This window comes from Rattus rattus, chromosome 9 (assembly GCF_011064425.1).
Source record: "Rattus rattus isolate New Zealand chromosome 9, Rrattus_CSIRO_v1, whole genome shotgun sequence".
Classification (NCBI taxonomy): Eukaryota; Metazoa; Chordata; class Mammalia; order Rodentia; family Muridae; genus Rattus; species Rattus rattus.
The window spans coordinates 90097363-90121146 of record NC_046162.1 but is presented as its reverse complement, the minus strand read 5'-3'; the positions used below and the strand labels follow the sequence as shown (position 1 = coordinate 90121146).

Sequence of the window (23784 nt, the reverse complement as noted above, 5' to 3'; positions counted from 1 at the left end):
CACACACACACACAGATAGAAAGGCCAATCAGACTAGACGCATTCATGGTCTCAAGACTCATGTGCAGTGTTCTCCCAGGACCTCTGGCATGAGTAAAGTGGCCATTCTTTTCTCAGTCTTTATCAGAATGTTCCAGTGTTCTGGTTGCCTTACGTTGGAGTGGGACTAAAGCTACCAAATGTCAGATCTTTTTTTGTTTTCTGAGAGAATTTCTCCATGTAGCCCTGGACTACCTAGAATTCACCCTGTAGATAGAATTCACTCACAGAGATAGGCCTGCCTATGCCTCCAGAGGGCTGAGATTAAAGGCTTGGGCCACCACCACCAAGCCAGATCACTGTCTCTTGAAGGTTTCTAGGGTTGGCTGCAAGCTACAGGTCCCAGGGCACATGGTGTGTAACTGCAGATTCCCCCAGGGTTAAGAGATGGATCGGGGGCTGGAGAGATGGCTCAGCGGTTAAAAGCACCCGACTGCTCTTCCAGAGGTCCTGAGTTCAATTCCCAGCAACCACATGGTGGCTCACAACCATTTGTAAAGAGATCCAATGCCCTCTTCTGTTGTATCTGAAGACAGCTACAGTGTACTTATATATAATAAACAAATAAATCTTTATAAAAGAGAGAGAGAGAGAGAGAGAGAGAGAGAGAGAGAGAGAGAGAGAGAGAGAGAGATATGGATCAGGTTGTGTGGTGAAGCCGGACATTCCTGAGGATATGGGACAAAAGGGTAGACTCTGGGTGCAGAGATTGGGTGATACGGATGCTCTTAATGGTTGCCAAATCTAAATAACCATTTTCCTTCCACCAGCACAGGACTCCTGAAGAGCTGATTCCTGGGGAGAGCCTAGGAGGTTTGGGGGACAGTGACAAGGTTGAGCACCTGTTCTAGGGCAGGAGATGGTGCTCTAAGGTCCTTCTCCCCTTTGTTCTAACTGCTGACCCATGAAGGCCAGAAGAGGGTGTGAGATCATCCGAGACTGGAGTTACAGTTTTGAGCCACTATGTACGTACTAGGAATCAAAACTCAGTCATCTGGAAGGGCAGCCAGTGCTGCTGGGACATCTCTCTCTGGACCCGTTTTATTTATATATGAATGAGATGAAGTCTTACATTCAGGCCCAGTGTGCAAATCTATAATCCCAGCTCCTTGGGAGAATGATGGGAAGAGTCACAAGTTCAAGGCCAATTTTAGCAACTTAATGGGACCTAGTCTCAAAATAAAAGTGAAGAGAGAAACGGAAGGGAAAGAGAGAGTATGGGGACTGTATTGCCCTGGCCTCTAATATACAACATCATAAGGGCTCAAATAACACACCCCGCCCCCACCTCTGCCTTGCAAGTAGCTAGGTCTAAAGGCTCCTGCCTCTGCCTCAGACTAGGAGGGATCTTTTCAAGTGTTAGTGTCCTGATCACTGTCCTTCCCAGTCTCCCCATGCCCTTAGGGTGAAATTCAAACTCCATTCTCAGGAAACTAGAAGCCCTCTCATCCCTTCCTCCAGGCTGGACACTTCTACTGATGCTGTACTTTAATTTCCATCCACACCAAATCCCTTGCAGTTTCCCTACCGTTCTACATGCCGTCCCCTCTGCCTGGATTGCTGTGTCACCTGCTTCACGGTTATAGAAGCACTTCCTTTGGGAGGACCCTCTGGATCCACAAGGGCCCCTTCTCTTCCTTTCAGCCTGAGTGACTCCCGAGCTTCTGTGGGATCCAAGACTTGTTGAACATGGCAGTGTGCCCTGCCCCACCCCACCCCACCTCCACATACACACCAAGTTAAACCACTCACGGAGGACAGGATTTGTCTTTTACTCATCGACGTACCCTCAGAGCTCTCCCCTAGTGTTTAATAAGAGCTCGATAAGTGTTCAGCAATGTTGCCAAGCCTGCAAAGATAAATTCCCTGTGAGGGGGCGACTGAGCTGGATCCAAGAGCTGTCCCTGAGCTGGGGAGGAGGGAGGAGGGAAAGGGGTCAGTGGGTGCCGGCCATCTCTGCAGAATGGCCTTCTCTTCCACGCACCTGTCTCTTTCCAATCTCCCTGCAACCCGGCTTTCAGAGCCGTCTCTGCTGCAAAGATCTGAGTGTAACAGAGCCAGCGCCGCTCATGTTATGTCAAGCCAAAGGTAGCAGGGGTTGTAGAGGCAGGGACCCTGGCCCTCAGGGCCCCCAGCAGCTGCTAAGTCTAATAGGTTTCTTTTCAGAAAGAATCCAGCCTCTCTTCTGTCCCCCGAAGGCGGTTTTCAAAAATCACACCCCCATGCAGACAGTTTTATTTACAAGGAAATCTTGGCAGGATCTTGACTTGTTAGTAGAGTAGAGATGGGGGAGGGGTGGCGAGAAACAAAAATAGTTGAAATGATCACACTTTCTGAAACCGAGATGAAAATTGGTGTCTGTTGCAAACTCACCTAATTAGGATGGAACTGATTTCCTTCTGTGTTTAAGGGGAGTAGTCAGTGGCTGGGTGAGATGGTCACAGTTTGAATCCTGGGGTTGCATGATGCAGTTACATTTGCCTTATGAAAACGAAGGCGTTAATTGCAACTTCTGTTAATTAAAAAAAAAAAAAAAAAAAAAGGTCCTTCTGAGAAGATGTCGAGAGGGGTAACGGTGATGAGAAGAGGCTAAAGAGCTTTGGTTCTGTATGTAGGCTGCCTGGGTGCTGAGGCAGGAATGAGTCTCTAAGCCTACCTTGGGGAGCATCTACCCCAGCCCGGGCACTGGTACCAACTTCAGTTATGTGGGAAGATCGCTTTACCCAGAGGTAATCTGCCCTCCACTTTTCTCCTTTAAAGATCCTTTATTACTTCGCTAAACTTCATTCCTGCTCTTAATTTTTTTTGTTTGTTTGTTTTTGGTTTCTCCCTGCCCGCCCCCGCCCCCTATCTGGCAGGGTACTTTCCTGAACATAATCAAGAAACCTGAGCAGGGCATACAGCTCCAGGTAGAGAGAGAGGTAGGGCAAAGGTTAGGATTTGGGGTCCCAGATCACCTGACTTTTCTCACATCTCTTGGCTTTCCCAGACCTCCCAGAATCCGAGACCACAGCGAATAGACACTTAAGGGTGGCTGGTGGAATCCAGTTCTCACATCTCACTCTCAATTCAGTCCTCGTTAACCCTGACATGGCCAACTTCATGAGAACCTCGCTTCTGCTTCCGTCACACAATCTGCTGCCTCCAAGTGATGGTTAACCCGGGGCCGAGCTGAGCAAGCTGAGGGCAACGCAGTTCCCATTCCCGGACCGGAGGAGCAGCGGCTCGCCGCCTGCCTAGCCGCAGCCAGCCCTCCCTCTTTCCCTCCCTCCCTCCCCGCGGGCGGCCTTGGGGGCGGGGGCCCCGCGAGCAGCCCCGCCCCCGCCGCGCGCCACCCTGGAGGAGTCCGTGGGAAGGAGGAGGCTCGCGCGCAGAGCGGGGGCCGCGCGGAGCGGGAAGGAGCGCGGGGAGAGGTAGGGCCCGGCTAGCCCAAGGGCGCCCTCGCCTCGGGCCCGCGACAGAGGCCAAGAAGTTTGGTTGCTAGGGGCCCAGCGCCCCGGGGTCGCGGGGGCCGCAGTGAGGGCGACCGGGAGAGCAGAACCATGGGGGCGAGCGCGGAGGCGACGAGGCGCGCAGCTAGCTCCTGGAGCGGCACGGCCGCCGCGGCGCAAAGTTAGCCCGGCGCCCCGGGACGAGCGCCGCAGCCTGGGCCATGGGCGAGCACCCCAGCCCCGGCCCCGCAGTGGCCGCCTGCGCCGAGGCGGAACGCATCGAGGAGCTGGAACCCGAGGCTGAAGAGCGACTGCCCGCCGCGCCAGAAGACGTGAGTGCCCCTTCCTGTGCCCCTCAAACTTTCTGGGGGGCGCCACGCGGGGAGACGCCACAGCCTCAGCTTTCTACCCGGGAGACAACTTGGAGGCTTCAAGGTTATGTCACCGGAGCGTCGGGGATGAGTCGGGGGCCCCGAGCGTAGGAGAGATGGGTCTCCCCCAAATGAAGCGCGCGCACCCCACCCCGCTCGGGTTCCCGCGGCTTCACTGCGGGACACAGTCCGGGCCACTGCGCCGGGAACCTGTCGGCTGCCGAGCCCCCTCCTCGCGGCTGGTGCAGTGCCCGGGACACGGCGTTTTCCTGCAGAGGCGGCCGCGTCACTGTAGTGACTCCCCCTCCCCTCCCCTCAGCGACCTGCGGACTCTGCAAGCCGGGGGAAGGAACCGGCGCCGCAGATCCCCAGTCCAGCGCAGTCCGGTCTGGAGACCCCTTCTCGGCTGCCAGATTAGCTCCCGCCCGGCGTCAGCCTTGTCGCGACACTGATTGAAATTCAAACTGATCTCAGTCCCTGAACCCAGCCAGAGCTGGAAGAGCTAGCTGGGACGAAATGCTCCCAGCAGGGGGCTCAGGAGTCCCTGACCACGTCGGTGCCAGGAACGGTCCCCTGGGGCAGGCTAGGGAGGGGCTGCTCCAGAGGGCTTTCCTGCCATCTGCCGCTTAGATCTCTTGTCCGCTGTCCTGGGAGGCGAGGTAGGATCTGGGAAGCCCCGGGCCCTTGAGTTGATAAAACTACTCTCTCCCGCCACCCTGCCTCTGACCTGTCCCTCCGTCAGGGTGAAATTAAGCTAGAAACCCCAGCCTATGAAACCACAACCAGCAAACCTGAATGGCCCGGGAGTCTAACATCTCTCGGGTTTGCGTGACTAAACCTGTCACTTTCTCCTAGCCCTAACTCCTGAGAGAGTCTTATGTATTCAATACTTACACTCAGTCTTGGAAGCATATTGGGGAGCACACACACACACACACACACACACACACACACACACAATCAAGCAGGCGAATTTAGTGCTCAAATAGGGGTAAGCCTCCTGAGTAGAGTCCTCCAACAGACAGGGTCTGAAGGCACTGCGTGTGTACTCCGGGAGTAGATGTGGACGTGACCTTTCGGTAGAAGAAGTTAGGAGAAACCCGGAGACACGGCTGGGAATCTTCCTTGTTCTCATTCCTGCATCTGACTGCCCCCACCCCAACACCCCATTTCTACTCGGTACTGTGCGTTTTCTGCCTTTGCTCACAAGGGGGACTTTTCAGGTTTCTTCTGGTGGGCCCCTGAGCCTGGTTGTGACTGTTGGGCAACAGCTGGGAGGTGATGCCTCAGGGGTCCACAGAAACCTTGGTGATAAGTGCCTTTCTTTCTCTTCTTCCTCTCCCGCACGGCCTCCCTCTCTACCAGCACTGGAAAGTCCTGTTTGAAAAGGTATGTGGTGAGCAGTTAAATACCTTTCTTCCTCCCAGCCCTGCCTGAAACCGGTCTCAGTCTCCCTGCCTGACTGCGTGGGCTTCCCTAGCTCGGTGCTCCGGAGATGGTGACGTGCTGTGGAGGCGTGGCTTAATACATCTTGGGCGGAGCCACACTGTGCTCTGGGTATCCCGAGACAGCAGTAGGCTCCCTAGAGGGAAATCTCCCCTCCCTCCAAATTCTCCTTGCACCATGGCTGGCTTACATCACCCAGAGATTGGACAACTTGTATGAAAGTTTTCGATATGCAAGAGGTTTTGCAGTAGGATTCTGGGAAGGTGGGGGAAGGGGCATAAAAAGAACCATTCGGCTCCTTTTCTGCTATTATAAAAAAAACGCTTTGCCCCAGTAACATAAAATCTCTGACATCCTTGGGGAGGAGGATCTACTCACGAAATGGGCTCTTTCGAAGGCTGATCTTGTGTCTCATTCTGCAGTGTGGATGGGTCAGTGCTGGGCAGTTACAAATGAAAAATAGGATGTGTTTATTTGCAGTGCCTGGAGTAAAGGGGTGAGGGGTGAAGTTAGAAATGCCAAGTGTTGGGGTTACATCTGGAGATGGGCATTTGACCTTCAGCAGGGAAATAGTTCTTTTCTGCTTGGTACTTAGGTTCTGTTGGCTTTCCTCTCCATGCTTGGACAAAGTACAGGAGAAGAGATAGGAAGGTATTCCAGTGTTGGTGGATTCTGAATACTTAAGCCACAAGCAAGAGTGGCTGTGCTCTGAAGTTGTGCAACTTTAAGAGATCTGCCATTTAAGGCGGGCATGCTGGCACACCCCTGTGATGCCCGCATTCGGGCGGTAAAAGCAGTACGGTCAGGAGCTCAAGGCCATCCTTGGCTATCCTAGCCTTTAAGGCTAGCCTGGGATGGTAGGAGGAGGGGGCAGTTGAAAAGCGTCTTGATCAAGACCTTTGTTTTAGGTGGGAACGTTTTCAAAAGCTTTTGCTTGTTTTTTTGTTTTTTGTTTTTTTTAAATGTGTACGGGCGTTTGATTGTCCGCGCACCATGTCGGTGCAGTTCCTGCAGAGGCCAGAGGAGGGCATCAGATCCCCTGGGACTGGAGTTGCTGATGGTTGTGAGCTGCCATGGGGGTGTTGGAAACCGAATCTGAGTCCTCTAGAAGAGCAGCCATCTCTTTTAATCAGTAAACCATCTTTCCAGCCCCCTCCCCTCCATTAAAGCAAGGTTGTTGTAGGACCCAGGCGATACTGAGATGCTGTAACAGTGGGAGAGGTGACGTGGGATACAGGGACGTGGGATACAGGGACGTGGGATCGACTCAGGAGTTGCTGACATGAATGAAGACAAGCAGCTCCTCTTGGCCAGTTTACCTCTATCGGTAGACAAAGAGAAGAGATTTATTTTGGCTTGTGATTTTGGATATTCTTTTGGGAGAGGGGCAGGGTTCGAGGCAGAAGATACGGTTTTCTCTGTGTAGCCCTGGCTGTCCTGAAACTCGCTTTATAGACCGGGCTGGCCTCAAACTCGGATCCACCTACCTCTGCTTCCTGAGTGCTGTGATTAAAGGCACTCACCACTGCCGGGATGGTTGTAGGTATTCTAACCTATAATTGGATGCCCCTCCCCTCCAGCAAGGAAGCAAAGCAGAAGCAGAAGCAGAAGCAGAAGCTGACCATGGGGTAGGAAGAGACAGGAACTCCATGGATCCCCAGACATGACCATGGGCCTCATCAAATCAGAGGAAGAGACTGGAACTCCACGGATCAAAAAAAAAAAAGAAAAAAAAAAAAAAAAAAAAAAAGATTTATTTAGGGGTTGGGGATTTCCAGACATGCACAAGTCATCCCCAAAAAAAAAAAAAAAAAAAAAGGCGTCTCATCAGACCTCAGACTCCAATAGTTCCAAGCCAGGGATCAAACCTTTAACACGCGTCACTTTGAAGGTGACAATGAGGTTGGAAAGGAGATTCAGTTATAGGAAAATAGAAAGATATTAATAGACCCAAGTGGCTGAGGGGAACCACATCCCCAAATGAGATTCTAAACTTGGGTGGAGTTGGGGGTTGGCAAAAAACAACAGCTTTAGTTATACACAAGTTTAATGTGGGGACCCAGCCAAATGCAATTGCCCCATGGGACTGAACATGCGGGCTCATGGGGGCAAGAGACTGGGTGAGGATCTTAGGGGATGTCACTCTCGACGCCTGGCTCCCATCCTGAGGGCCACCTACTCTCCCTCTGGTGCCTAGGAATATCCCAGCTGCTGGGCTGACACCTCGAGGCAGGAGAGACCCGTGGTCTGCCACTGTTACTCTCGGTACCAGGCTGCCAGCCCTTCGCACCTCCTGCCAGATTTAGAGTAAGAACCTAGAACAGAGTGTGCTGAGCCTTCCTTCCTCTGTGTCTTTCACATTTGACTAATTTCCTTTGCCAGTTTCTATGTGTGCAATTACATCTTTAAAAACAAACCATTTGGGTGAATGGGAGAGAACTTCCAGTGGGAGGCACACGCAGCTGGAGAGCAGCTCCAAGCAGAGGGTGTGAGGCACTGGGTGTCCGCCACCGGCATGGAAAATCCAACTGGAGGCAAGGCCTGGGCATCCCGTAAAGCTCCCCCTGCTTCTGGAGAGGCCCACACAGAGATCATCCCGGGCTGGGAGGGTAGCTCAATGGGAGAGCACTTGCCTGGCATGCCCAAGGCCCTAGGCTAAATTCTCAGCCTTGAAGAAATAAAAATAAATAAAAAAATAAGCCCATCAATCATTCTGACATACAAAATGAGTTCTAGGAAAGCAGCCACCAGGTCTCACTCTGGGCCATTTTTCTCTTACAGTAAGCTCTGTCTGGTTTGTGGCTTTACTACTTCTTCTTCTCCTCTTCCTCCTCCTCCTCCTCCTCCTCTTCTTCTTCCTCTTCCTCTTCTTCCTCCTCCTCCTCCTCCTCCTCCTCCTCCTTCTTCTTCTTCTTTTAAAGATTTATTTATTTATTTTATATACAGCATTCTGTCTGCATATGTGACTGCAGGCCAGAAGAGGCCACCAGATCCCATTACAGATGGTTGTGAGCCACCATGTGGTTGCTGGGAATTGAACTCAGGACCTCTGGAAGAGCAGTCAGTGCTCTTAACCGCTGAGCCATCTCTCCAGCCCGTGGCTTTACTTCTTAAGATATATATTTTATTTTATACATATATGGTTGTTTTGTTTGCATGTCTGTGCACCACATGGGTGCAGTGCCTGTAGATTCCAGAGAAGGGCATTAGATCCTCTGGAACTGGAGTTATACACAATTGTGAGCTGCCGTGTGGGTGCTGGAAATTGGACACGGGTCCTCTATAAGAGCAGTCAGTGCTCTTAACTGCTGGTGAACTCGGTGGCCATGGGAAAGTTTGGTTGGAGATGGCAGGTAGGCTTGCCAGGTAGACAGCCCTGATGGGTATGAGAGGTAAGTAATGAGTTAGTGAGACTAGGCAGTGAGTTAATGAGACATGACATCTGTCACAGCCCATGTGATCTGTGATTCATCTTCCAGAGCTTGTTAGAGATGCTAGGGCCAGAGCCTGGACCATGACAACCCTAACCAGCTAGACCTGATCATTCATCCTCTTTAGTTCAATTAAACAGACACACTTACAATAAAAAAAGAAGGGGATTTATTCAATGTGGCCACCTTGAGAGGAGCAATAAAGAGATCCAGTGACCCTCAGAGTCCAGCTTCTGTGCATACATGACACTCGGGTTTCAGAATTAACAGCAGCAAGAGCTACACACAGCTAAGCCATCATGGTGGAGATGTGACCCACCCTTCTGCACCATCTTTGTCCCACTGCAGTATCCCCGACAGGAGGTCCAACTAGCTGTGAGAACTGACTTCCTTGTTTTCTATTGCTGTGAAGAGACACCACGGCCACCACGGCCACGGCAACTCTTATGAAGGAAAGCATTTGACTGGGGTGGCTTACAGTTTCAGAGGGTCTGTCCATTGGTTGTCATGAGCAGTATGCAGGCAGACATGATGCTGGCGAGGTAGATGTGGATCCACAGGCAGGATGAAGAGAGACTCTGGCCTGGCTTGAGCATCTGAAACACCAAAGCCCACCCCCCAGCTACACACTTCCTCCAGCAAGGTCACATCTATTAGTGACACTCCCTGGTGACCATTCAAACCAATGAGCCTATGGGACCATTTTCATTCAAACCACCACTATTTCATAAGTTCCCTATCTCGCTGACACTAGGCTTCAGCCTTTTCCTTCTCCCAGTGAGACTCCTGGGGAAATTCTGGCTTATTGGGAACTGACCTAGTTAGAGTTACTATTGCCACGAGGAAACATCATGACCCAACATAACTGGGGGAAGAAAAGGGTTTATTTGCTCACACTTCCACATCGCTATTCATCATTGTAGGAAGTCAAAACCCGACTCGAGCAGGGCAGAAACCTGGAGGCAGGAGCTGATGATGAGGCCGTGGAGGGGTACCGGCTTGCTCTGTCTAGCTTACTCAGCCTGCTTTCTTATAGAACCCAGGACCACATGCCCATAGGTGACATCCTTCCTCCCCACCCCCATATAATGGGCTGGGCCCTCCCCCATCAATCATGAATTGAGAAAGTCCCCTAGAGGCTTGCCCACAGCCCATTCTTACAGAGGCATTTTGCAAATGAGGCTCTCTCATCTAGGATGACTCTAGCTTGTGTCAAGTTGACATAAAACTAGCTCACTCAGGAAACATTGTTTCAGTAGATATCCAAAGGGAGGGTATAGAGTTCCTTTTAGAATAACTTTATGCCTGATAGGATAGTTACAGAGGCACTGGAGCCTGGAGCTGCTGCAGGACATGCATTCTTTTCCCTTCCTGGGTCAGGGGTCAACAGTGGTCCTCTGTCTCCAGGGTGTTAGAGGTAGAATTGGCTCAGTCCCTCATGCTCTGAGGTTCTTTAGCAGGCATGGAAGCCTTGCCTAGGGTAAAACTGACTGGTCCCCACCCTGTTAGCCTTGTTAGTTGGTGGCTACCCTTCAGGTAAATGGCCAAAATGCCTTCTGGGATTGGTGGTGAGGAGATCAGGTGACCCAGGTCTTTTGGAAGATTCTCTGTCCCCACCGTTCTGGTCTTGTCTGATGTACTCACAGTGATACAGCTGGACTAATTCTACCACTCCTTCCTCACACAAAAATTACCACAGGGCAGAATCGGGCAGGCTGACAGCTTGTGTTCCACATGTCCTGTGTGTTCATTTTCTACTTGGACCTCCCTGTAAGGGAATTGTCTTTTTCTTTTAGGGGCAGATCTTGATGGGTTTTCCTAAATTTTTTAAAAGGTTTTTAAGTTAATGGGTCGATAAGATGGCCCAGTTGGTAAAAGCGCTTGTGTTCAAGACTAAGGTCCTGAGTTCAATTCTTAGGACACCATGTTGTAAAAAGAAGTGAAATGACTCCCATCATTGTCCTCTGACCTCCATGTACACACTGTGTGCATGAGCCCTCCCACAAAGAATTAATGTAATAAACTTAGCACAGGTCTGGGGATATAGTTCAGAGGCCAAGTGTGACGCAGCCTGTGTGAAGCCTTGGGGTCAATCCCTAGTGTTGCAAACAAACAATATAGCAGTAATAGTAATAACTATAAGAACTAGGTGCAAATTCATGGCAAAAATACGGTACTGTTTATTGCTAAATCCTTTGTTCATTTCCTTCACGACTCCTCCTATAGCTCTGAGCTGAGGCAGTTTCTGTCTCTCTCCTCAGGTCTCTTAGTCCACTCCTCCATTTTCTACTGGAGTTACAGAGAGATGCTTGTGAGACGCCGTGTGGGTACTGGGATTTGAACTTGGGCCCTCTAGAAGAGCAGCGAGCTCTTTCAACTGCCAGGGGGGGCATCTCTCCAGCCCCCAAAGCCACTTTATTTTTAAAAGTTGAAATTAAAACTCATTTATCTGTGGTGTCACACACATTCCATGCTATTCTTGTGGAGGTCAGAGGACATCTTGTAGGAACTGCTTTTCCATTCTGTGGGTCCTGTGGCTTGAACTCAGTTGTCGGGTGTGGTAGCAAGTGCCTTTACCAACTGAGTGAACTACTTCCGTCTCCCAAAACCACTCTAAGCCCAAAGGAATTTTCTCCTTTCTCCTCCGGGTGTCTTGTGAGCCTGTGGGGTCTTCTCTTGCCCTGACCCAACCCCTGACTGTATTTATAGTTCCCCTGTAAGGTGGTGGGGGGTGGTCATGGTGTATCTGTAGCTGAAAGGAAGCTCTGAAGAGATGAAACTGCTGAGTGGATTATGGGTGAGCCACAGAGAAAAATGCCTTCCCTGGAGACAGCCACATTGGCCATGGCGCCGGAACACATAATTAACCAACAGAGCAGGTCTCCCAGAGAACAACAAAGCCCTGGTTTAACTGGAGCCCACCCCTGGGCTCTGCATCTCAGCTCCTTATCAAGTAGCCTCCAGGACCACATGCCTACCCTGCTTCTGCTTAGGTGACCTGGTAGATCAGGAGTCTATTAACTCTTTGATCCCGGACCATTCACAAAATGCACTCAAATAGAAGTTGAGCAATAGGACTGGCATTTAAAAAGGCCCTTAGAAGTTTGAATGAATGACAGATCAAACGAGAGCTCTGGGGGCTAGAAAGATGGCTCTGTTGTTATAAATCTTAAACACAAACAGAACTATAGCCGTGTGTGCATCATTTGGGGTTAAGGTGTCCTCTCCAGGAGCAGCCCCTGACCATGGGATCCATGACCACAGCCCACTCGCATCCCTACCATTGTGCAGTCCCATCAGGGCCATAGGTTATTGGACAGTCGATGAAAGTATCTGGTCCAGTCCTTTTATCCGGCAAGCGAGGAAAGGTCACTTGTGATGGCGTCTGAGCGCCCGTGTGCTTGCCAGCACGCTCCTTTGCTTACTTGATACCCTGCATGGTGATGGAGTCAGATGGAGAGAGGACACCCCACTAACCTGGCAACAGTGGGAAGGGCGGGTAACCTCCCCAAACCACAGACTTTCCGTGGAAACCATAGCTGATGGAGCATTGTTGGGAGGGTGGGTGGAGTGTGCGTAGCTCTTGGTAGAAGCACTAGGTAAATACTGTATGTTGTTGGCATGTAAAGAAGTGAGTCCTGCTTCCCAGATGGCATGGACAGACTTATAATAGATCCAGGATTGAATCGAAGTGTCCAGATTCCTGGTCCAGCTCGACTGCCTTCCTCGGGGGAAGCTAAAAACCACACTCCCTGCTGAACTCTCCAGAAAGAGTCTTTGGACAAGGCTGTCTGAGGCATGCCCAAGCACTATCTGCTTACCTGGCTTGACTGCTCAGGGGGAAAAGTGAAGGGCCAGGACAAGGTGTCCAGCCACCAGTGGGGTGGGCCAGGCCTCCTGTTTTCTCATTGCTTGCTGGACCTCCCATTGGTGGCCTAGTGACACCAGGCCCAGGGTACTATCTCACATTGGAGGAATGGAGTCAGTGTGTCTTGAGGTGCAAACAGACACAATCCCGAACCCCCTTTGGAGATTTTTGTTTAAAAGTGTGTCTCTACATGCCCTATTCCCACTCCTTTTGGGATGAGATCTTACTATATCGCCCCTACTAGGTCTCAGACTTAATCCTGCTTCAACCTCCTGACCGTCCAGAGTATAGGAATGTGCCAGGCCCCTCCCCATCTCCAGACTTTTCTGCAGCAAGCTGAGGTCTATGTTGGTAAAATTCCTTTGATGGAGCACACACAGTGTCTAGTGTTTGCATATCTGTCGTTGCTTAACTCCTCAGCAAACTGATGAGGGAGACTGTTGGGTTTTGTTGCTGTTGATGTTGGTTTTGTTTGTTTGTTTTGTTTTTTTTTTTTTGTTTTGGTTTTTGTTTTTTTTCTGAGACAGGGTTTTTCTGTGTGGCCCTGACTGCTCCTGGACTCGCCTTTTAGACTATGCTGGCCTCAAACTCAAAGATCCACCTGCTTCTGCCTCCCAAATGCTGGCTCTGTGTCCTCTTTATAGAAGAGGAAACTAGGAATGGAAGATATGGGCTTCCCCAGAGATGTGGAACTAACTGGGAGCTCTGCAGTGGGTCTGTTTGTCTACAGGGCTCTGGGTAGCTTCTGCAGTAGGACAGGAGGTAAAGAACTGCTCAAGGCTTCTTCTTTCCTTCTGCCTTTCTCCTCCCTCTTTCTGGACTGTTCAGCTCTCTCTACTCTGGGGACTACATGGATTCTGGGTGTTTCTAGGAAGGTAGCAGGGAGCAAGGATTTTGGTTAGAGGAGACAGGCAGGTGTCAGATCCATTCCTGACCTCACCTCCTCCCGCACCCTGCCCGCTGCTCTCTGGAGGATTCTGGGTTTAGGGCTGTGACTCCAGCTTTGGTTACTGGCAGTTCTGAAAGCTGGGCCGCATGAGTCAGTGCAGGTACTACATCTATTCCTGATTCCCAGGCCACAGTTGCCATGTGCCCCCTCAGAGCCTGGGGCATGGCCAAGCAAGAGGAGGGAGGGCTGTCTGTGGGGCTTTCCGGAAACTTTGGGGTGGTGCTGAAGAAGTGGCGTCTTCTGGGGCAGGCGCTCAAGTGGAGAGGGCCAACGTCTGGTAGAAGGAGAGGGCTCTCTCGTCAATGCTCACCAGGCAGTTTCCCACATTCTGGGACAGGCTAGTCCTTTATCTTTTCCAGCTGCTGCTGGCAGAACAGATGGTTTTCTGGAGATGCTGTTTGTCCAGCCACTCATCCAGCATGGATTCAGGCCAGGGTGCCTGTCCTGCCTCCCTGACCAACCAGCTAGCTTCAGCCATTGGGCCTCAGCTCTGAGACCCAGTGAAGTGAGAGGAAGGGTGTTCAGGAGCCTGGCATCAGGACCGGTGCCTGGTGAGGCCTGAGCTGCCTCCCTAGCTACCTACAGTGGCAACAAAAAGAGGGGAGCACACTGGGACCCCTCGTGGCTCCAAATGTGGAGGCTGGAGGGCAAGGAGGGGTCAGAACCTGGTCTTAGGACCAGTTCCCTTTCTCTCTGACCGAAGCTTGAGGTGTGGGGAAACCTATTCCTCCCTCACCCTGGGGCAGGTCTGAAGATGCCTGTACTCACACGGAGAGACTCGGTCAGATGGGACATATCTGGGGGCTTGCTTCAGTTTCTCTGTCTGTTAAATGGGACTGACTAGCCACACTTAATTGTGTTCTGAAAGTCAGTGTTTTGAAGAATTAGGGGAAAGGTCATGGGAAGGACAAGGGATGGGTCCTCTATCTGTCTCTCTGTGTCTGTCTGTCTGTCTTTCTCTCTCTCTCTGGCTAGATTAGCATTCTCATTTGCAAGGGAAAAGTGGAAAAGAAAGTCCCCACTCTCCCGTCACAGGCCTCCTGACCTCACCAGCTGCAGTCTGGTCTTTTAATTTATGGGCTGTAAATATCTGTGAATGGGCCAGCGTTCCCCAGTGGGCTGTGGCATGCTGGGTAGGACAGATCGGCTGGGCCAGAAGCTCCTGGGCAGTCTCATTAACTTGCTCTGTTTAGAGGCTTGGGAATGAACTAAGGAGCTGACAGATGGGGATACCCCACCCATAGGGGGGCAGCTGCCTGCACCTTACCCTGTCCCAGCACACATGCCCTGAGGTCACTGCCTTCTGGGCCAACGGGAGACAATTGCGCATAAAGATGAGAACTTACCCAGATCCCAGGTTCCCAGGTTCTGGACCCGAGAGGTCTTTACAGAAGGCAGTTAGCTCGCCAGCCCCAGATGCTGCCTTCGGGATCACTTTGTTCATGAGCTTCTATAGATGCAAGAGGAAAGGTCTTCCCAGCGGTGAGCATTCCAGGCCTGGGAGCAGGAACCGGACTGGAGGTTGTCTGGAAATGCAGTCCGTGCAGATCACAAATGCAGAGTGGATAGAAACTAGATGTGTTCCCACCTCCTCTCGTGCTTTGAGAATGCTGGGGACATTCTGATGCCTGGGGCAGCTTTCTGGCTCTCAGGGAAAGCTCACCGCTGTCCTGGGTGCTGAGCTGGCAAACCCCTTCGTCTGATGTGGTTTGTTCCCTGAGAGCTCAGCTGCTCTGTGGCCCCATTAGGCCAATCACTGATTTCTCAACCTCTCTTGGGACCTGGTATCCCCAGTCAACCTTCTTGCTGACACTGGATCCCACAGAATTCTAGTTTGGCTGCTTCTAGTATCAGCTGCTTGACAGCCTGTGATACTTAAGAGAAGGAGGCAGAGGGCTGGGTGTCATGAAGGGGAACATGATTATACTGTGATTGTTCCTAAAGGTCCTACATAGTGTTATGGTAAAAACAAAAGTGCTATGGTCAAATAAGGCCAAGTAAGACAAATATGGAGCTGAACCAAATCAGACTTTTCCACTGCCAGGCCTGGCACAGTCCTTTCTACAGGCGTTTGCTTTGTGTATTGCACGAGGGCTTGCTAACTAGGGGAAAGGAGTGGTGTTTTGTTTAATGACAGATTTCCACCTGCACCTCCGTCTACCCCCATCATCATCACCTTCCACAGCCTTCCAGGAAGTCCCACTGAACTGTCATGGACCGCCTTGGGTTTCATGAAACACACACTGGGCAGCTCCCATGTCATGAGTTATGCTTTGTACAACTGAGGAAAGTAAGGGAGGGCAAGGCCGGGTCAGTGAGCCCCATGGAGGAACCTAAACCATTTGCTCACTTCTGAACTGAAATGTCTTTCTTGGTATTTTAGTGTCTGCTTGTTTCCCCAACCATATGATGAGGGTGATGCCTCGGCCACAGTAGATCCTTAGCAAGCATGTGAGATGTATGTATGTGTGTATGTATGTATGTATAGATGGATGGATGGATGGATGAATGAATGAATAGGGGGACTGGCCAATTTTCAATTTTCAATTTTTTTGAATTCTTTAACCGTAGTATCACAGTGATTGGAAGGAGCCCAGGCTCTCTGTTCTAAAATTACCATCCATTCTAACTTAAGCAGCTTGGCCCCTGGTGCCCTGGCTTCCCATCCCACCCCTGCCCTGAGAAGGGGCTTTTATAACGGTAAGCACCTTGCAGATTCTCATGAGGTCTAAATGGAAGGGGGAAGACCATGTAATTTTCCAGCCAAGTTGGGATACTTTTTTTTTTGGTTCTTTTTTTCGGAGCTGGGGACCGAACCCAGGGCCTTGCGCTTCCTAGGCAAGCGCTCTACCGCTGAGCTAAATCCCCAACCCCCAAGTTGGGATATTTTAGAGCAAAGGAGGAGGAGTGGGTCGTGTGTTTGGAGAATAGGTATGAAGCAGTGTGTCCACAGAGCAACCAATGTGGACTGTGACCTATGTGCGGGTTCTGTGAAGTTAGTATCTGTTACATTGCAAAGGCCTCACACGCATCAGCTCCATGGCCTGTGTTGTTCAATTGAGAAGGAGACAGGGGGTCAGTGCATAAAGAGGTTCAGAATGTAGCTGCGTGGCCCAAGGAGGGGTTCTCCACAGTTCCCTCCCTACTGCCGCTGGAGTTCAGAGGCCTCAAAGTCTCAAAGCATTCTGCAATGCCTTTGTACTTGGCCAGTCACTGAGTGAGTGTGTGTGTGTGTGTGTGTGTGTGTGTGTGTGGTGTATATGTGTGTGAGTGAGTGTGTGAGAGTGTGTGTGTGAGTGTGTGTGTGTATGTGTGAGTGTGAATGTGTGTGGTGTATATGTGTGTGAGTGAGTGTGTGTGTGAATGAGAGAGAGAGAGAGAGAGAGAGAGAGTGTGTGTGTGTGTGTGTGTGTGTGGTGTTTTGGTTGGTTTGGTTTGGTTTTTGAGGCAGTGGTCTCCTATAACAGGCAGTGGCTGTCTTCAATTTGATAAATAGCAGAGAACGACATTGAATTCCTGAACTGCCTGTCTTCTAAGTTCTACTACTACAGGCGCTAGCTGTCATACCTGGCTCCCCGTCCAGCTATTTGGACCCAGGTTTATGAGTTCCTCACCTTCTCAGTTGCTAAATGACACCAGTACCACTTCACTTCCCATTTACTCTCTGAAGGTTCTGTGACTCAGAATAGATCATCTGTCCCCAGAGACTTTCTCTACCCTATTCTTGCTTCTATGTGGCCCCATCTATTGTCACAAGAGGCCAGAGCTCCTCCTACCAATTCTTTGATGGGGAAACTGAGGCACTGTAGCTGATAAACTACACTCAGCACAGCAGCTGGGGGTGAGTACCTAAGTACATGGAAGGTTTGGTGAGTCATTTTCCTAGACCAACTGTCCCAGGAATCAGTACGAGGTAGGAGATGAGAGGTGTGGTGGTGTGTGTGTGTGTGTGTGTGTGTGTGTGTGTGTGTGACCTCAGACTGGGGCCACCTAGGGCATTAGCAGCCCATGAGCAGGTCACTGGTGGGATTAAAAGTCCCCATGGAGTCTCTTGAAGCTCTTCTCCAGGCTGACGCAAGAGGGCAGGGTTGTGGGTGGGCTGTGTGGTCTCCTCTGTGCTCAGTCCCCTACGCCTGGGTTGAATGTGAGTTTCTCCCCCAACAGTGCACCCTTGTACAGCCCTGGTTCATCTCCTGCAGCTCAGGACCCACGGTAGCCAGGCTCCTGCCTCACTCGCTGATATAATCATCCCTCGTGCAGCACTGACAGTCCACTCTAGACTAGTCCTGTAAGCTGCCTCCAACCTATGTCGCCCCCAGCTCATCCCTCACACAGTCTGCTGCCCCAGAAGGATTCCAGGGTAAGGACCTTGGAGGCACAGCTTCAGGGGTGCAGGCTTGTTCTTAAAAAGGAAGTTGCATTGAAAGGGTTTGCTCTGCCCTCTCCTCCTAAGTGGCACCACACTCCTACTGTGACCTCACTTCCTGTAGGCCTGAGGGTGTCTAGCAGGGAGACAGACCAAGGACACAGAGCCCATTTGAATAAAGTGATGAGAACAGCCCCTGGCTAGTTCCCGCCCTAGGCTGGCATCAGCCCACTCAACAGATGGGGCCAGTTGAGGCTGAGCTTTATAAAGACAGGAGTGTGATTTTTGCCTTGCTCCCTGCCATCTTGCTTGAGAGACAGACTCAGAAGTCGTCCTCAGCTCCCTTCTGAATGGAGGATCCTCCTTCTGATTTCTGAGCATGTTATCTCCTCCACCCCCCACAACCCTCCCCCGCTCCTTTTGTCCCCTCCTGTCTCCTCTAACCAACACCCCACTGGGTGCCCCATGCCCAGTGCCAACTCTGCCCTTGCCCTCATTGTCTGAGGTATTAGAACCCCAGCAGCCAGCCTGGCCCTGTCTTTCCCCCATCTCCAGTCATCCTCTAGTCCCTGAGGCCTCATTATTAGGGTAGCAGTGACCCCGCATTGTCTGGTCTGTCTGGCCCTGGCATGAAAGGTAGAGTTTTGGCAGAGAATAGAGGCTCGGCCTGGTTCCAGCAGGTTTTCTGCAGTGTAGACAGAGCCTGTAATGTCCTTGGGCTGGGGGCCTGGGGAGCCACAGGGCAACCCTTGTCACTAGGACAGCAGCAGGGAGCCCCGGGGGGGGAGGGGAGAAGGAGAGCAGGTGGCTCTTTGTCTGGTGCCTGATCCCAGCCCCCTGCTTCATCTTCCTCTGCAGGCTGCCCTAAGAAGGCCCCTGGGAAGGGATTGTAGGCTGTGCTCCCAGCACATGCCAAACCACTGGGCTTCCTCCCCTAGAGAGCAGAGGAGGTTCCCTGATGTGAAGGGGACCTTTGACCCCGGAAGGACCCAACAGACATCTTCCCAGGACCTGAGGTATCATGGACCAGTCAGTGCCATGGGTCTCCGTGGTAGAGTCAGGGTTGGTCCGTGTGGCTTAGGATAGCGGTCTCCTGTACCAAAACCCTGTCACCTGCTGGCATTTTTAACCATCAGCTATCCATCTCTCTTTTCCCCTCCCCCTCTCCTCCTCCTCTCTGCTTAGTTTCCACATCTGAGCATCGAGGTGGCCAGACTAGCTCTGTTTGGGCCCCTTTCCTACTGCAGAAAGCCTGTTTAGAGGAACCCTAGTTTCTGGAGCCCTGCCTCTCCCAAGCCCGGTGCTGGGCGCAGCTTTCCGTCCTCCAGTTTTGATGCTGGCCTGCAGTGTCTGGCAGTGCTGAACTGAACTGCTTGGGTGTGGGATCCATCTGCTGCTGGTGGGCAGCCTGCCTTACTGTCTTTGTTGGTGTTTTCTCACCTCCCTGCCCTTCTGTTCTGTGGGGATCAGAACGTATTCTCTTCCATCTATTGTAAGAGGAGTCAAATAAATTCTGTATGAAGGGGCCGGAGAGAGATGGCTTGGTGGTAAAGAGCACTTGTTGCTCTTCCTAAGGGACCTGGGTTCAATTTCCAGCACCCATGCGGCAGCCCACAATCCTCTGTAACTCAAGTTTCAGAGGATCCAACCCCCTCTTCTGGCCTCCAATAGACACCAGGCACACATGTAGTACGTGGATGAACATGCAGGTAGAAACCCATCTATATAAAATAAAACACAAATAAACTTTTAAAAAATAAAAAATTCTGTCCGTGAAGTATGCAAAACGATGTTTGGCTCCGTAAAAACAAGGCAAACATTAAGTGTTATTACTCTTTTTTTCATGATACATTTAGGGTGTGAGTCTAATGTCTGCCTGCCTGCCTGCCTGCCTGTGTGGACAGTACAAGTGTTGTGAAGGTTGAGAATAACTTGTGGTGACCAGTTCTCGCCTTCTATTATGTTGGTGTTGGAATTGAACTAAGGTCATCAGGCTTGGCCTTCACCTGCTGAGTGTGTATTTTTTTTTTAACCTATTATTAGCCAGGTGTGGTGTCACACTCCTAGTCCCAGTACTAGGAGGCTGAGGCAGGCAGAACTCTGTGAGCTTCAATGCCAACCTGTCTACACATTCAGTCCAGGGCAGTCAGGGTTATAAAGAGTTTGTCTCAAAAAACCAAGCAAACAAAAATCTATTATTATTGTTGTTGTTGTTGTTGTTGTTTGTGTGGGGCATAGCTATCCGAGGATGACTTTGGGGGTCAGTTCATTCCTCCTTCCCTTACATGAGTTCCAGGGATCGAACTCAAGTTGTCAGGCTTGCTTAGTAAAGGGCTTTTACCTACTGAGCCACTTGGCTGGCCCTAATATTTTTTAGTTTGAAGATCCTCTTGAGTTGCCTGAAACAGTAATAAGCAAATGGATGTCGTGCCTGATACCTGGGGCTGGGGTGGAGGGTGGGATCTGAACATAGTCTCTTTGGAGTTGTCCTCTCCTAAAGAGTTTTTCGGACAGCAGAAGGTCCCCGACCGTGACTTCTGACTATCAGGCTTAGATTGTCCAGACACATTGTACACAGAACCCGCTTTCCCAAAACAGCCTCTGTTAACCTTATCCAGGGAAAGGAGCAACATGGGTTTGACTTCTAGCTTCACTGCCTGTACTTTCCCAAGGTCCATGGTGATTCAGTGCCTCCCATTCTTTCCCCCCATCCCCTCCGAAGCTGAGGACCAGACCCAGGACCTTGCGCTTGCAAGGCGAGCACTCTACCACTGAGCTAAATCCCCAACCCCATATGCCTCCCATTCTTGTATTGGTATCAGACCCAGGGTCTCTGTGCTAGGCAAGCACTCTGCCGCTGAGCTGTATCCCTGCCTTCCGTTGCCTTTAAAAACCCAAGCAAACGACTGCAGCTTTTCCAGGTACACACTGGAGTCTCGTGTGAGATAGGGTGTCACTTTCTGACTGGGTATACAGGGCAGGCTCTGTGAGCTCTGTGGGAAAGGAACAAAAAGGGGTAAAGGCATTTTCTAACTGAACCTTAAGAGGCTTCTCATGGAAAATTAGTACCTGTCTGTTCATTGAACATCCCATTTATGGGGTTGGGAATTTAGCTCAGTGATAGAGCGCTTGCCTAGGAAGCATAAGGCCCTGGGTTCGGTCCCCAGCTCCAAAAAAAAAAAAGAAAAAAAAAAAAAAAAAAAAAAAAACTATGTAGAACATCCCATTATTCATCAACAAAACTTGACTGATGTAAGGCAGATGCTATGGCACTGGCTTTGGAGGAATTGCAGCCCTGTGATGAGGCAGAAGTGGTTAGTGTAGGGTTGACTGAGAAGCCTGGCCCCTGTCCAGACTGCCGGGGAGTTTCAGGAAATTAAAGAGAATGGTGTAAAACATACAAGTGCAGCAGGTGCAGACGATGGTGGCGCATGCCTTTAATCCCAACACTAAGGAGACAGGAGGCAGGCGGATCTCTGTGAGTTCGAGGCCAGCCTGGTCTACAGAGCAAGTTTCAGGACAGCTAGGGCTACAGAGAAGCCGTATCTTAAAAAACAAAAAGCACATGTGTTCGTGGGAATGCAGAGGCGTACCAGTTCCCCCAAACAGAACAACAAAGAGCTTGTCTTCGTGAGTCTGCCAGCAGCCGTGTGTGTGTGTGTGTGTGTGTGTGTGTGTGTGTGTGTGTGTGTGTGTGTGTGTGTGAGAGGACTCAGGGACCGGCCATGGGGAGCTGGTGTGCCGTCTGCATGGAGGAGGCTCAGGTCCCTCTTTCCCTGTCCAGTGTTCGGTCTCTTCTATTTACTGACTCCATTCCTGCTTTCCTTTCCACAGTTAGAGTAAGTGGAGGGAGGGGTTTGGGGAGGGCTGTAGCGGGGCAGTAGAGGGCCAGAACCATTGAAAAGAAAATCAGCCTGGCACTAGGCGGACGGACAGGTGGATCTCTGTGAGTTCGTGGCCAGCCTGGTCTACAGAGGGAGTTCCAGGACAACTAGGGCTGCACAAAGAAAACGAAAGAAAGAAAGAAAGAAAAAAAACTAAATCAGAAAGAAAGAAAAGGAAAAGGAAAACCAACTTTGGAGTGAGGGAAATCTGGGTCCCCATGAGCACTGACTGGGAGGGGTGGTGCTCCGCTGACTCAGCTCTCTGTGCTTCGCCCTCAGTTTGACCCTGGGAGCACCGGCTACATCAGCACAGGAAAATTCCGGAGCCTCCTGGAGAGCCACAGCTCTAAGCTGGACCCACACAAAAAGGAGGTGCTCCTGGCTCTGGCGGACAGCCACGCAGATGGACAGATCTGCTACCAGGACTTTGTCAACCTGGTGAGCATTCGGGAAAGGGAACGGGCTTAGAGACACAGGAAATAGTTTTGGGCAATGGGTGTTTTCGACTGCGTTTGACCGACCTCAGCTTCAACAGGTGAGAAGGTACCACCGTTGTTAAAAAAAAAAACAGCTCCCGACCAGAGTAAGAACATGGTTGTCCTGGGAACATACATATACCAGGTCTCCTCAAATATGTTTCAGCAAGGACACAGTTATGTGAAGTTTTTTTATTTTTGTGAAGTTTTTTTTATAGTAATAGAACAAAGAAAGTTATAAATCAAGGCATTTTAGAAAGGCATCGTTGAAAACAACAGAGAGATGTGTTTAGCAAGATGGCTGTCTCAGTTAAGGGTTTATTGTTGTGAAGAGACACCACGACGAAGGCCACTCATAAAGGAAAGCATTTACTTGGGGCTGGCTTACAGGTTCAGAGCCTCAGTCCATCATCCTCATGGAAGGAAGCATGGTAGAGTCTGGCAGGCATGGTGCTGCAGGAGCTGAGAGTTCTACATGTAAGCAGCAGCAGGAGACTGACACACACTGGCCAGACTTGAGCTTCTTAGACCTCAAAGCCCACCCCCACACAGTGACACTTCCTCCAGCAAGGTCACACCTACTCCAACAAAGCCACACCTCCTAAGAGTGTCACTCCCTAGAGCCAAGCATTCAAACACATGAGTCCTATGGAGGCCATACCTATTCGAGAACCACCACACAGGGGGAACCTTTCCTACAGGCTTCAGACTGAGAAGCAAACAAAAAACAAACAACAAAACACTCAGCTGTTGTCTGATGACATTCTTAGCCTTCAGATCAATGGAATCTAGTAGTCTGTTAAGTTAATAAATCCCAAAAGGGCTGGGTGTGGTGGTGCATGACAGAGACAGAGGCAGATGGATCTCTGTGAGTTCGAGGCCAGCTTGGTCTGCATATTGAGTCCCAGGTCGGCCAGAGATTCGTGGCGAGATCCAGTCTCAAAACAAACACAAACAAATAAAAAACAAATTCCAGAAAGGTTTTTGCTTGTTAGTCATAGGCTGTTGGGTCTGGTACAGAGGTGGGCGGGGAGTGGTTAGTTAGGAGGCTCTGGTCCTCCAACACCACTTTCCCCATCGCTGCCATTCAAATGAGCCAGCCTGTCTTTGCAGACACAGCCTGTTTCCTGGAATTTCCGTTCACACCACTAAGGTCTTGATTTCCCTTAAAGCCCCTGGCAATTTGAGTCCTTCCCATTGTGATAACAGGGTGGCTGCCCTACACCAGCCCTTTCATCCTTGGTTCCCTACATTTTTATACACAGTCTCTTCTTGTGTCGTCCTACTCAAGGCCTAAGATTTCTTTCTGTGCACTGGCCTGGATTGGGTTGGTGGGATGTATTAGTGAACTCAGTGAGTGCTCTTCCCAGGAGCTGGGTGTGGGGAAGTCCTGGCCGGAGAAAAGGGAGATCAAACTAGACTTCTTAGGAATGTGGCATAACCAGAGGCCATGGCTTAGACCTGCTGGCAACTTCTTCAGAGGGGCCATGGTTCACGAGTCCTACCCACTGTCTGTAATCTTT

At 50.7% G+C, this 23784-nt stretch overlaps 1 protein-coding gene across 1 annotated transcript in view; it reads left to right on the top strand.

Moving 5' to 3' along the window:
• Window positions 1-3410: 3410 nt before the first annotated feature.
• The window catches only part of Rhbdl3 (rhomboid like 3), a 53349-nt gene continuing 32975 nt past the window's right edge, over window positions 3411-23784 (top strand). The window contains exons 1-3 of the mRNA XM_032913327.1: window positions 3411-3802; window positions 5207-5230; window positions 22065-22223. Coding sequence (XP_032769218.1) covers window positions 3692-3802; window positions 5207-5230; window positions 22065-22223 — 294 coding nt within the window. The 5' untranslated portion in view covers window positions 3411-3691. The remainder of the gene's footprint in view (window positions 3803-5206; window positions 5231-22064; window positions 22224-23784) is intronic.